Raw genomic sequence first — 13910 nt, 5'->3', positions numbered from 1 at the left:
CCCAAACCCGAAAACCCTTAAGAGCAAAGTCTTGGATAATGGATCATTTTTTTTCAGGCACTGTTTTGCATTGCGGGCAGAGGCCCCCCTCTGGCCTTTTCTTCCACTATTCCTATCTCCATAGGGCCTTAAGACCAACCACAAACCTGAGACCCGCAGCATTTCAATTAGCTCACCCTCGTGAAAGGACGTGATTGCATTCGCCTCTCCCAACTCGTCAACCACAAGAAGAAAAATGGCCCACAACAAGCCATGGATGGATGGATTGAATAGCCCCTCCCCCATGATTAAAAACATCCATCAACAGACGCTAGGTAAAGAAAAATAATGCAACGAAGAGGAAAAGGCCTGGCTACCACATGAAACTTCTAGACCGCATTATAAGTTCGAAATATGCAACCATTCATCATGCCAAGCACCGCCGCAAAGCCCCATCAAAACAGTCTTAACAGTAACTGATAAAAAGTGGCTTTTTTCTTGGACATGGTTCTATCCCTAGGGGTCTATTCTCTGCAAGTTGTGTGTATATTCATAAGACAAAATATGGAAATGCCTCAAAAGTTTTCTCAGTGCTTTGTCGGTAAGAGTTCATGCCACTGTTCTCTTCTATGGCTGTCCCCTCCCTCCTCTCACCTTGGAAATTCAGACGTTGGCCGAGCCTTCCGCCTGGTTTGGGGTGTACTTCTTCATAAGACTGGCTAGCCGAGCATCATACTCTTTCTCCATTTCAAGTTCTTCCTCCAAGTGCCTCCGCTTCATTGCAGTCATCTTCTCACCATGTTCTTCAATCAAGTTATCCCTCTCGGCCACATACTCCTCCATCTCTTTGTCTTGAAGCTCTATAAATTCCTCAACTTTTTCCACTCTATATCCAGAAACGACAAGCAAAGAAAAATGGAACATTAACAATTACTTCCTTTAAAAGTTACCACAACATTGATCATCAGGTTGATCTAGAACCTGTATATGGTACAACTATTTTAGAACAGATACTGGAAAGAATTAAGCAACCATATACCTGCTTCTATATTCCTCGGTATTGGAAGGATTTGCATTTAACTCCTTCACCTGCTGCCGCTTATCCTGCTGCAGTTTCTCAAAATCCTCTTCTTTTGCCTCTCTTTGATCACGGATTGTTTGGAGTTGCTCCTTGAAAAATTGCTCTTGGAAATCCAACTACACAAAAATCAGAGTTCGTCAAATCAGATGAATTGTTCAGTTACCAACATTTATTCAACAACCACATGATAGAGTTCATTGGAGAATTGAATATCAGCCAAAGTGAGATAAATTTCTCAAGCATAGTCGCAGAGAAACAGTAAACTGTCAAAAAAAATTAAAAAAAAAAAAATTGGCTTCTAACTGCAGAATACATTTAGAAATATTTCATGCTTTTTTTAAAACAAAAAATATTTATTTATCTTCCCCTCCATTGATATTTCAGTGAAGTAAAGCAGGAAACCAAGCATATCAGCAAGATGTAAAGGACTGGCATTTACAAGAGTAAACAGTCAGTTTTAAGGGATTCTACATGTCCCTTTCATGAACAGTCAAATCATGGGTTTTATTATAAGTTCATAACATGCACACAGCAGCATTGAGTAGCAAACATCAGTTGCATGTGTAACTATTTCATAGGACAGACAAAATTATATCCACTTAAAAATAGCAGTACCTCTTCCTTGTTCTGTTCATGATGCATTTGGGTTCTCTGCCTCACAATGCGATTTTCTTCTATTGTCTTCCGCAACTTCTCAGCCACTATTCCACAATATTTTTCAAGTTGTTCTGAATGCCTTTGTTCTTTGACAACCTTGTTCTTCAGGTAGATGAGTTGCTGGTTGTCCTCAGCCATTTGCCTGATTTGGTTGACAACCATCTCATGGTATGACCTCAATTCATATTTCAGCCTCGACTTCCCTACTCAACCAACATAGAATGTCAAACCAATCATAAAATATATAAAGACATCAAACATAGCTGCAAGGAAAAGCCAAATTAAGTATGGAATGAAATTGTTACAATAAAAGATTCCTTGTGGAATTCTGGGACTATATGTGTCCAGGTGCATGGGTGTTTCAGCCTGTGTGTGGGGAGAGAGAGAGAGAGAGAGAGAGAGAGAGAGAGAGAGAGAGAGAGAACCCTGGGAATGCTGATTGAAGAGGTCCAGGTCTTCCTTCAGTGCCATGTAACCATAGAGCTGTCGCTTTCCACCCTGATAGAATAAGACCCGGCGACGATCCCAAGCATTTCTATCAGTTCCCTGCTCAGCAAAATGCTTATGCAAGCGCTCAGCTTCTAAATATCCACGTGCAGAGCTCTCAAAGATCAGAATACTCATCCCACGATGACCCTGTGGACCATAAGAGTGTCTAGCCTTCACAGCAGCATATCCACTGAAGTAGTCAAGAAGCTCTTGATTGCCCATTCCAAGCCACTGAAATCCAATTCAATACATGGAAGTGTTAGTTAGTGCTACCGAATTAAAAACAAATTTGTTATGGATTAGCAAAAATTTAACTAAGTCTAAAATAAAGGTTGAGCCCCACAAATTCAATCACAGCAGAGAAAAGAGTTGTTCGATGGTACCTTATCATTGTCATCCTGCTCAAGCCTAGTATTCATAACAATAACCATTGGAGGCCAAACAATTTCATGATCTTTCTCATCATCCTTTAAACCTTTCCATTTGCCAAACACTTCGCCAGCTGGAATAACTGAAGTTCCCCTCCTGCTCAACTCCTCATCCAAAAGTTCAGCAAGCTCCCTATGTAGCTTTACCCTTTTAGATCCTTTTGTCTTGGCATGTGTGATCAAGGGCTGCAGGCCTCTGTACCAGTCAATAGCACCAGGACCACCTTGGCATGCTGGACAGTGCCACTGCCTTGCTGGTTCATTTATCTCTTCAATGGACAAACTATCCAAACTATCAAAGAATTTCTTGAACCATCTGCTCTTCTTGCGAGTCTCATGACTTTGTTGACTTGTATCAGAGTCAAAATCCTCGCTTAAAAGCTCATCATCAGTATCATCTAAGGAGTCGCCATCATCTTCATCATCTTTGTCATCATAATCATCATTTTCCTTCTTGACCTCATCATTCTCTTCTTTTTTCTGATCTTCTGAACTCCTCAGGGGAGTAGCACCAGCCCTAGCTTGCCAGCTCCATCCATGCTCCAGAGGTGGACGGATTACAGGTTGTGGGGCTGCGTAGTTGCTCTGCATGCCCCTGTTGAATGTTTGGGGCCTTGCGGCTCCTCTGCCAGTTGGTCCCCTAGGATCAACAGGCTGCGTTGACCAGGCATTGCCAGGATTCCTTCCTGATCCACCATTATTCCTCATGCCTAGCTTCTGTATCACATCAGGATTTCCCCATGCTTTGTTATTAGTGTTCTGAGAACCCCAGGGTTTTGCAGCACTGCTTCCAGCTCTGTTCTTGGACTTCTTTGCAATAACCTCCCATTCCCCATCATCTTGTACAGAATCCAGACCAATGTCTGCCACACCCTGACTCAACTGTTCAAAAGCAGGACCAGAGGCTTCTGCTACATTTTTTCCCTTGGATGATAAGCTTGTATTTGCCCCAGAACCAAAAGGCTTTCCACCTCCCCTTGAACCCATCTTCACCAAAAATGTGTGCTGAGAAAAAAAGGAAGTCACCAAAACAGATTTTTAAGCACCATGTTGTCCTACTCTGAAGGTCAAAATTTCAATAACCTTTTATTACTATTACTGTACTGCCTTCCTGCAGCCTTGCCAAGGCAGATAATTATATGACAAAACCTGAAACAATTTTGCAAGTCATCAACCTCCTCAATGGGAGGAGAAACACTCACCGCTCATTTCTCTAAATCAAAATGCAACTTCAATAATTGGGAACAAAACAAAAGAAGAAACACTAACTCAAATGGCCATCACACTTGTCATTTCGTTAAAAATACAATCTCAGAAAGGGAAGGTAAAAGAAAATTTTTTTAGACCAAACAAGAGTGAATGACCGCTACAAAATGACCTCGGCTCACAAAATGAAAACAAGCAATTATTTGATTACTTAACATCATTTCCATTTGGAAAAATACAAGCTGTCAACTTATACGTAAAATCTGCAAAACACATTTTCCCTCCTATTAACCTAAACTTGATAAATAATTTAAAGTTCAAGGCTTCAGCAATGACACTACCACCAGTCAAAGTTGTCAACTAACAAGAAAAATCCTAAATTACAGCCAGGTTTCGTAGTGCAGTTTCTCAACAAAAAGTGTTAATTTGATGTTTTTGGGATGGTTTTGTTACAAAAACGTCAGAGCCTTGAAAAAGCACTAAAAAAAAAAAAGCATTGATTTGATAACATCAAATCTCATTTAAGTTGATGCCTTTTCAGTTCAAAATCTCATTTAAAAAAGCACTTGCACCACATTAGGAAACACATAATAACATCAAAATTCCATTTCTTAAACAAATAGCAGAAAACCCTAAGCCCTAAATTAGAAGTCACCACAGCCATTAATTCCATGTTTCTGCTTCCTTAATCAATATCATTCACATACTTACTTAATTTCCACACCAAAAAAAAACCCTAAACGCTTCCACAGACACATCACTGCATTTACTAAACCACAAATAAATAAAAAAACAAAAGAGAAATCATACACAGGATAACAACAAAATAAAACGAATTCAAAAAAAATAAAAACAAAAATAGCTTAAGTTCACATTTTTTTTCTTCCTCGACGCATAACACAAACGAATAAAAAAATAAAAAACCATTTCAGACTGTTTTCTTAAAAAAAATAACCAAAAACATCACTCACAAGCTCTCTGTGTCTCTTGAAGACATTTTCTTCAGGCAACGTTGATTAATGAGATCGAAGTAAAATAAGTGGCAGAAGCGATAATCGGAAGAAAATACGGGGAGATGTACCTGATAAGGACGGAGTTCGCGGAATCCTTCGGAGGTTGAGGATGACGCGCTTGGAAGACAGAAAGGAGAGGAAAAGTGTGTGTAGAGTGAGTGAGAGGGAAGGGAAAGAGTGAAGACTCCGTCTTATACAGACGGAGAGAGACTATGAGCCTGTCTGTCTGTCTGTCTGCCCGCCCGCCCTGGACCTCAAATTTTTATTCGCTTTGCTTTTTCTTTTTCCTTTTTTCAAGCCGAAAAATATATTTTAGATTTAATTATTATTAATAAAGTTATTAAATTCGATTTATTACCTAATATTGTTTTAAGATTAATTTTTTTTTAAAATAAAATAATATTATTTTATCAATCAAGTCATTAATTAACTAACTGAAGCTACATTTGTTTTTAAAAAATAAATTTTGAAAAACTATTTTTTAATTTTTTTTGTATTTGTTTGTTATTAAAAAAGTTAGTCAATGAAAAACACTTTTTTAATAAATAAAAAATATGATATGGTTTTCAGAAAAGTGTTTTTCTTTAATTTTAAGCGGAAAATATTTTTCAGAAATTATAAAAAATTTAGAAATGTCATATTATTTGCTGATTATATCAAATTTGATCTTCAAATTTTTAATTGCAATATATATTTTGTTTTGAATATTTATTTTTTAATTTCACCCCTTAGAATTTAATTTTTATATTAACTTTGGTCCTTATTTTTATAATTTTTATTTTCTTTTCCCTTATTATTTTTTAATTAAATTTTTATCTATCAAATTTGGTTCTTATTCTTTTGATTGTTACTTATTTTATTTAAAATAATTTATGAAATGTTAATTATTATTATTATTTTAATTTCTTCATCTTTTAATTTTTTTTATTTTTTAGATTTGATCTTTATTATTTATTTTATTTGAGATAATTTATGAATTTATATTTTTTTCAATTTAATTTTCATTCAACTTTTTAATTTGTAAGATTTGTTCCTTATTATTTTAATAAACTTGAAAAAAAACTAAAACATTAATAAGTTATTTTTCAGCTCATTTTCAATTACATAACCAAACACTGGAAAATATTTTCCAACTTATTTTTCATTACATTACCAAACATCGAAAAATAATTCACTTTCCTGGAATTCACTTTCCCGGAATTCACTTTTCAAAAGTAAACTACTTTCCAATAAACAAACAGGGCCTGAGTTGCAAGTTGAGTTTTTAGATCGATTATATCAAATTTCATTTAATTTATTAGCAATTTGATGTAATTAAGTTTTGAATTAGCAAATTACTTGATTAATCATTTAATAATATTGATTATAGGCTAAACTAATCAACATTTATTCTAGTGTTTTGGTATATGATGTGTTTAAAGCTTCATAATTTAATAGAAATTGCTATAAATTTTGAATTTATTTTTTTGTATGTATATTAAATAATGTCTCAAGTAAATTTTAGCATATCAAAAATTTCAAAATAATTTCTAAGAAACAAACGAATATTTTTCTTTTATATTCATAATTAAATAAGTCAATCATTAAGGAATAGATATGCATTAATGCCAAATTCATTTCTTTACTTAGGTCAAAAATAAATTATGTATTTACAAAGAAACAAATGTGTGTATATATATATATATATATATATTGAAATTAAATTTATTTTTGTATATGGGTCATGCATAAGCCATCTACAATGAAAAAAAAGCCTTGTAAGAGTTGTAATAATAATATTTTTTCTTATAAATTGTATACAAGCAAACAATATATATTTATGTAGCAAATGTTCTGAAATTTTAAGATAAAAAGTTATTACATATAAAATTTAAACCATTTTCAAATAATACAAGTTTTGTTGATTCATAGATGATTTAAGTATAGTTGTTATCACAAACCATCTTTAACATTTATCAAGCAGTACCAGCATATGATGAGATCCTCTTGTTAGGAAGCTAATCTCATTGAGATAGAGAGCGGGAGGAGTGGAGAATGGAGGATGGAGTTGGAGGAGCGGTAAAAAGTGAAAACTATAGTTATAAGTACCATGCGTGGTTGTTAGTTAGATAAATTAACATTTGGTTCAACATGTCTTCCTAAGCTATCTCAATATAAGTATACATGATCTACCTAGCTAAACTAGAAAGTAAAATGTTTACCTATAAATGAGGCTTAACCTCATTGACTATAACTAGATTAGAAGGAGCCGTTTTTGCACTCCATTTGTTAAAATTGGGTAGAAATTTCAAAAATTTAGCCATATTGAATAGTTAATCTTTACAATTAATAACTTATAAAAGAAAGAGAGAGAGAGAGAGAGAGAGAGAGAGAGAGAGAGAGAGAGAGAGAGAGAGAGAGAGAGAGAGAGAGAGAATAACTAGTTATGTAACAAAGAATTTCTTCCCTTTTCCCAAAGAAAGGAATTAGAGGATGTATGTTTGAAGTTTGAAAGCAACTAGCTTCATAAAAACATATATTATAAGATCTAACTGGTCTTGAGTTGCTCTCATGCAAGACAAGAAAAAAATAGCTTAGGGTTAGGAATGGAAGTTTTGTGTTGTTTTTCATTTGTCAAATCATGTCTCAATCTATCCCAATAACTCCTTAAAATTACACCTAAAAAAGAACCTCATCTAAATTAAAGAGGTATAGCGGTCTTCATGTTTCCAATAAGAACTAATATGTGTGAAAAGGTTAAGAATGGAACCATGACCTAACAAACCATAAAGTTGCTTAAATGTTGCTAATGGGGTGGAATGAGTTGGTTTGAGTAAGGCAATAAGGTGTCAAGATATGTACAGATGGAATTGCAAGAGAAATGGTCATAATTGCACTTGCAAACATTGAATTATAATTATAAATGAGACTAATCATTAATTGAGAGATAATCTAACACAATTAAGCTAAAAAAATTAAATTGATAATGTCAAAAAAACATTGCAAACTTAGTTGTGAAGGTAGGATAACATTCAAGGAAATGAAAGCTGTATAGTATTGTGGGAGAGCAGAAGATGAAGAAATATATAGATATTGAAAAGGAAATTGATAATCAAATCCCTACCAGTATTGCAAAAAAAAAAAGGGGGGTAGAAATAAATATAATTTGCACTAATAGCAATGCCATTTACAATTGTTCTATGTACAAGATAATGGTTGTTTGTTCCTCTATACACATTGTACTAGGCTTATAATCGAAAGAGAGATTACTTGTAATGCAATTAATTTATATTTTAGAACTTTTTAAAGTGAAAAAGCTTGGTAGAAATGTGTACACTAACTATGAGATATGTGTAATTTCGAGAGTACTTAGTACAAAAATCATGTATTAAATGAAGATCATGCAATACATATAATAAAGTTATAAATATTATGTGTAATTAGTTATAGTAATATTTCACACAAAAAACAAATTAAAATGTGATTGATCTTAACAATATTGAAGGATGAAAGCATTTTTTTATATGTTATTTGTGTGGAGTTTTTTGACTTTACACTCCAATAAGGTTTTGATCACAATATTCTTCTAATAACATCCAAAACAAAGTATGAAATGTAGTTAGGATAATGTTTGGTTATTAAGAAAAACAGAGACAATGAAGATAAAGAGGACATGTCTCATGGACCTCTTGTTTTGAAAGCATATAAATCAATTAAAAAATGTCATAAAAACATATTTATTATATATATATTTCTATCTTTTTAACTAAATATATTTATGTCTTTTTTATATCTATCTTTTATATCTTGAAACATGTAAAAACACACAAAGAGATTACTCATTCAATAGCATGTAAATGAATAAAAATATCTAATTTTAATAATTATGATGCGTATCATGAATGGATTTTAAAGATTTTGTCTCACTATAGCATCAATGAAAAATAAAAATATGTTGGATGCACTAACGGAGCTTTGAAATAATACTAGTCCATTGGGTATGTGCAAAAACATAGACACAGGTAGGCATGTTAATATTTCATGTGATTATGTTATTGTTGCATGTGATAATGGTCAAAATTCATTATAAATATAGTTAAAGGATACTTCATAATTCTTTGACAATTCCTCACTAATATATAATCAAACACTATAGCTAGGCCTGCAAAGTATATATATTATAAGACATTATGGGCAAAGCCTTAATTGGTTATGATTATCTTCACATGCTTACACACAAAGTAATGCGTACATTAAACGTTACTATGTGAGATGATGAAATAAGCTTTACGAAGGCAAGAAATTAGTGAATTAGGGAATATAACACATAGAGTTCGAAAGTTAAAAAAGAGCTAGCCAGCTTACCTTATATAGAGAGTACATGGGATTCTTTATTAGATAGTATAACATGGAAAAGTTGACACAAAAGAAAAAATTGATGCTCCAACCCCACCTTGATAGCCCTTGGAAAAAGATTTTCTCACCCTCCTCTTAGTTGTAAACACATTGTATTGTATAAGTCTCTTAATAAGAATCATAAAAAAATATTGAAAATGATAAGAGAAATTAAGTTAATGAATAATAAAGAATAAAAGTGGACATCATATTGTGGGGTAGAAGGTCTAGATCTTTAAACTCCCAATGAAGTAAGATTACAGTTAGCCTTCTTGCCATCTATCATAAGTGTTGGGTCCACACAAGTGTTTTTTGCTGCTTCTACTTCTTTAAAAGTTATCTAAAAAAATATATACTAAAAAATATGGTTGGTTAAATGTTTTTATAAATTTCATTGCTAAATCTAAGACTTGTTCAAGGTAACAAAGTGAAGAAAAATGGTGATGATCACTTACAAAGCTATATCCTTTTGATCTTCTAGTGTTTTTATTTATGATGATTACAACTTCTAAGATCTCTCCAAATTGTTCAAAGTATTTCTTCATAGTCTCCTTTTAGGTCTCTCATGCTAATTCCTTAACAAAAACCTTGATGTAAATAATGTCTCTAAATTGACCTAGACCTCCTATGTTGGTTGAACTTATAACTTTGATGATCACCCTATATAAGCCCTCTTTCTTTCTTATATTCTTTTCTATTTATGACCTAAACTCCAAAGTTAGCAAACTTTAGAGCTCAAAGCAATAAAGGCAAGGTTAACCTTTGCTAGGAAGAGAAGAAGCAAAAGATAGTGAAATTAAGGTAAGAACCACCAAGGGAGAGAAAAAGATGAATAATGAGAGAGATGAAGAAAAAAAAGGCAAAAGTTGATAAAAAAGGATTATACAATATTATAATCAGTTCCTATCACTTAATTATTATTAGCACCTTAATCACTTTGCAGGACCATACAATATTTTGATGACTATAAAGATATGGATTAAATTAATTGAACTAAATTATTGTTAATATCATGATATAATCTTCTTTTAGTCTTTTATTTTCCTTTAGACAAATCACTTTCATACATATCATGTTGTCAAGACATGATTAATTAATTAGTATTTAGATCATTAATGGTGATTTTTTTATTAAATTATTTTTTCATCTTTTATTATAGAGCATGATTTGTAGCTCCCATTCTTTTCTAACTCTAACTTGAAAAAAAATGCACTTAACATCAAATTAAATATTAAACTTGGTCTTGGTGTATGATCTAGTTCAAGAACTAAATTATCTTGATCAATTAAAATAACATTGTAATTTAAAAAAAAAAATAGTTTGATTTTGGCTAGGTTGCTTAAATTTAACAAGATTAACTCCTATTTAGTTATTTATTTATTTATTTAATCTAGACCAAGTTCTAGATAGACTTGTCAAGCTAGACTTGGTTTAATATAACTTCTTGACATAATTAAAGAGATGGAAGTTATGTAATTAGGCAATATGTACTTAGAAGTTCAAATATCAACTCATTATCAATATATTGATTGTCATTTTTTAAAGTCAAAACAATTAGGCAATAACTTTTGTGTCATCTTGAGGCTAAATTAAAGACTTAATTATTTTCATGCCCAATTTAGAGATTCTAAAAGGGAGCAACTTGATTTATTATGTAAAATAATGTGCCTATCATAATGATTAATAATATTATTTTTTCTTAACCTTATGCATTGCAATTGACATTTATTTAATATAAAACTTGAATTTTAATTGTTTATTGAGGTTCACAACATAATTATTAAACTCAACTCGATTTGACAGGTTAATTTAGAATTTGGCCGACCCATTATCTAACATAGGACAAATGAAGAAAATCAACCCAAAGTCAACTGGTTGTACTCGTTTAACCTAGCAAGTCAACTTGTGGCCTAGACAACCTAGTTTGACTTTTAGAAAAAAAATCAAAATGATATGTTTAGTTATTAAAAAAATTAAAACGACGTTGTTTTAATTAATCTTATTAACCCACATAACATGTGACTTAAGCCTTAGATCAGACTGATTTTAATAACTTTGTTCCACAATTTCCCTTCGTAATTCATACTAATTGTCTTTGTTGAAGATAGGTCTCATACTATAAAAGTTGCCTTCACTTTATTCTATTTTTATGCTTAGTACACTTTGTTTGGTACATAACTATTTAGGATTTAAAAACTTTAAAAGGAAGAGAATGTCCTAAAATGGTTGGAATGAGTTGTTTCCATTATTATTATTTTTTTGTTAATTAGGGTATTAAAATTCTTATTTCAAATTATATGTATTTTCCAAACATTTATTTATGCTTAACATGTTATTTTTAATGCAATAAGAGATTCAGCTAGTCAAAGGGACGATCATATAAATATGTAGGATTATCAATTATTTAAATGAATGCTCTATAAGTATTGCCATATACAAATTTTACGGAACAACAAGAAATCTAATATTTTTTTTTTCTTACCCGGGTATCCTCATACCCTTTTTAAAAAGTAAGACTAGTCTTGTAATATTAAAAATTCAAACTATTTCAATAACAAAATATAAACATTCTTCTGGTAGAGTAAGACCAGTGTCTATTTGCTTTAGTATAAAACCAATAGGGTCAACTCTTGTCAATAAAAACTTTCTATATCTCAAATTGTGTAGTGCTTGACCCTAAAAAATTAAAGTCAAAGACTTTACATTGCTTTTCATTAACCTCATTGCAAGTAAAAGGATAAAAAAAAAAATAATTTTATACCAACTAGAAAGCTTGAAGATTAAGTGATTTTAGGCTTACATAAAGTTCTCTAATTGGATTGTTTGTTAACTAGCTCAGCTCTGTGGCCGCTAAATGCTGAACAATACTTTTTAAAATTTTTAAATATATTTTTTAAAAAGCTTCAAATTGTATTTTTAGTATTTGTTTTATTGTTCCAATACGTTGATGTTAAAAACAAAAAAATTGAAAAAAATATATATTGTTTTGATGTATTTTCAAGCAAAAAAACACTTTAAAAAACATCATGCATTATAATATCAAATAGACACATGGTCGGGAAGCCAAAATATCTATACAAACTCAATTCATCATTTTGAGATAAAAATACAAAACTTAAAGAAAAAAAGTGTTTAGAATGTAGGTAAGACCTTCTAAGAAAATTAATTTTTTAGCATTTTATTTCCCTATTTTTTAATGTGTTTTTTTAAATATGTTATACTTTAATTTTGACAAGAAATGAATATATTCTCATACTAATGCTTATGTTGTGTAGTTTCATACGAGAAGATGAGCAAAGTCTTTGGGGCAATCAATGTACCTGATAGAGTATATTAAAAGCATGGGGGTATTCGTCGATATAGTAATTGTTGCTAAGGTTCATAATATTTAATGACCTGTTGGCAGTGTAATTGCGGTTGCTTTTTAAATAACGTTTCATCCCAAAATGAATGCTAATGATATATATTTTTTATTTTTTAAAAATTATTTTTGACATCAGCACATCAAAATGATTTGAAAACACTAAAAATATATTAATTTAAAATTAATAAAAAAATAAAAAAATTTTAATTTTTTTCAAAAACACTTTTAAAAATACAGAAACAAACATGCCTTTTTAACCAATAATTACCTAAACTCCTTGCCATCCATTATCTTATTTGATTGTTTCATTTTACTCTCATCATTTTTCACTTGTTGGCTTGATGAATACCTTTTCTCCATGTACTAATTCTTTTACTAATAAGATGGCAAGATTAGGAATCATTATAAAGATTTCCTTATGATAACAATTCCATTCATAAACATATTAACATAAGAAGACTAGTGGGTCAAGTCGAGCTTGTTTGGGTTGGAATTTAAAAAGAAGTAAATAATAATGAAATTCAATAAGGTATACCTAACAATGGAAAAACATTCTAAGATTATCAAGTCTAACTTTAGCTAGACATAACTGACTGAATGATGATTATCATAATTTATAACCTGTGAAATATATTTTAACTAAATCTAATTATTATTAATAACTTGTCAAGGCTCTGGTATTATTTATGTAGTGGATCGAAAAATAGAGTGGGAGACAACATAACATTTATTGATGATTAATAATGCATGAAGAGATTGGGTACATAAAAAAGATTATAAGATAGGATTCAATAAATAAAGTGGGTTACAACATAATATTTTATTAAAGTTAATAATAAATGAAAAAAATAAAAAATATATATAAAATTATAAAGTAGGATTTTAATGTGTTTTCAAGCTATACAAAACATTTTTTTATATTGAATATTTATAATTTTAAATATAAATTAAATCTCATTTTGAGTTGAGAAAGTACTATGGATGATATAAGAAGAAATTAAAAAATTCTTGATTGTATGATTTATGATGGTAATATATATATATATATATATTATCTTTAGCATTTTATCTTTTATATATATAGAATATTTGATTTGTTGTAAAATTTATATTTTAATTATTTATATTAAATCATACATGACAGTTATTGTAAATTTTAATTCTATAGATAAATACACTTAATATTAACTTTTCATTATATATGAAGTATGAAATATTAATATTTGGTAACATGCATCCACGTTGACACGACAGCATCAAGACATCATCATTACTCCTCCGTATGCAGTCGTGGCCATTAAATTAATCAATGATTTACT

General features: G+C 30.9%; 1 protein-coding gene across 2 annotated transcripts; it reads right to left on the bottom strand.

Annotated features, from left to right (window-relative positions):
• Positions 1 to 353: 353 nt before the first annotated feature.
• LOC118039836 (protein SUPPRESSOR OF GENE SILENCING 3) lies at positions 354 to 5095 on the bottom strand. 2 transcript variants are annotated; one of them, XM_035046633.2, is made up of 7 exons: positions 4922 to 5095; positions 3718 to 3783; positions 2590 to 3639; positions 2143 to 2437; positions 1676 to 1920; positions 1019 to 1176; positions 354 to 865 (listed from the first exon to the last, which is right to left on the bottom strand). In XM_035046633.2, exons 3-7 carry the CDS (start codon positions 3619 to 3621, stop codon positions 643 to 645), a joined length of 1953 nt encoding a protein of 650 aa, XP_034902524.1. In that variant the 5' UTR covers positions 3622 to 3639; positions 3718 to 3783; positions 4922 to 5095; the 3' UTR covers positions 354 to 642. The 2 variants fall into 2 exon arrangements, with proteins under 2 accessions (XP_034902524.1, XP_034902523.1); XM_035046632.2 differs by lacking the exon at positions 3718 to 3783.
• Positions 5096 to 13910: the final 8815 nt, after the last annotated feature.

Source organism: Populus alba, chromosome 19 (assembly GCF_005239225.2).
Source record: "Populus alba chromosome 19, ASM523922v2, whole genome shotgun sequence".
NCBI classification, from domain to species: domain Eukaryota; kingdom Viridiplantae; phylum Streptophyta; class Magnoliopsida; order Malpighiales; family Salicaceae; genus Populus; species Populus alba.
Note: the sequence above shows the minus strand (reverse complement) of the source record. Positions and strands in the feature narration are given on the sequence as shown.

What these genes read in the sequence shown, in the direction of transcription:
- LOC118039836 (XM_035046633.2), bottom strand. Translation starts at nt 3,621, where the DNA reads ATGGGTTCAAGGGGAGGTGGAAAGCCTTTTGGTTCTGGGGCAAATACA. An exon ending in CTTCAATCAGCATTCCCAGG is followed by an intron (nt 1,921 to 2,142) that starts GTTCTCTCTCTC and finishes TTGGTTGAGTAG; the next exon opens with GGAAGTCGAGGCTGAAATAT. An exon ending in ACCGAGGAATATAGAAGCAG is followed by an intron (nt 866 to 1,018) that starts GTATATGGTTGC and finishes TTCTGGATATAG; the next exon opens with AGTGGAAAAAGTTGAGGAAT.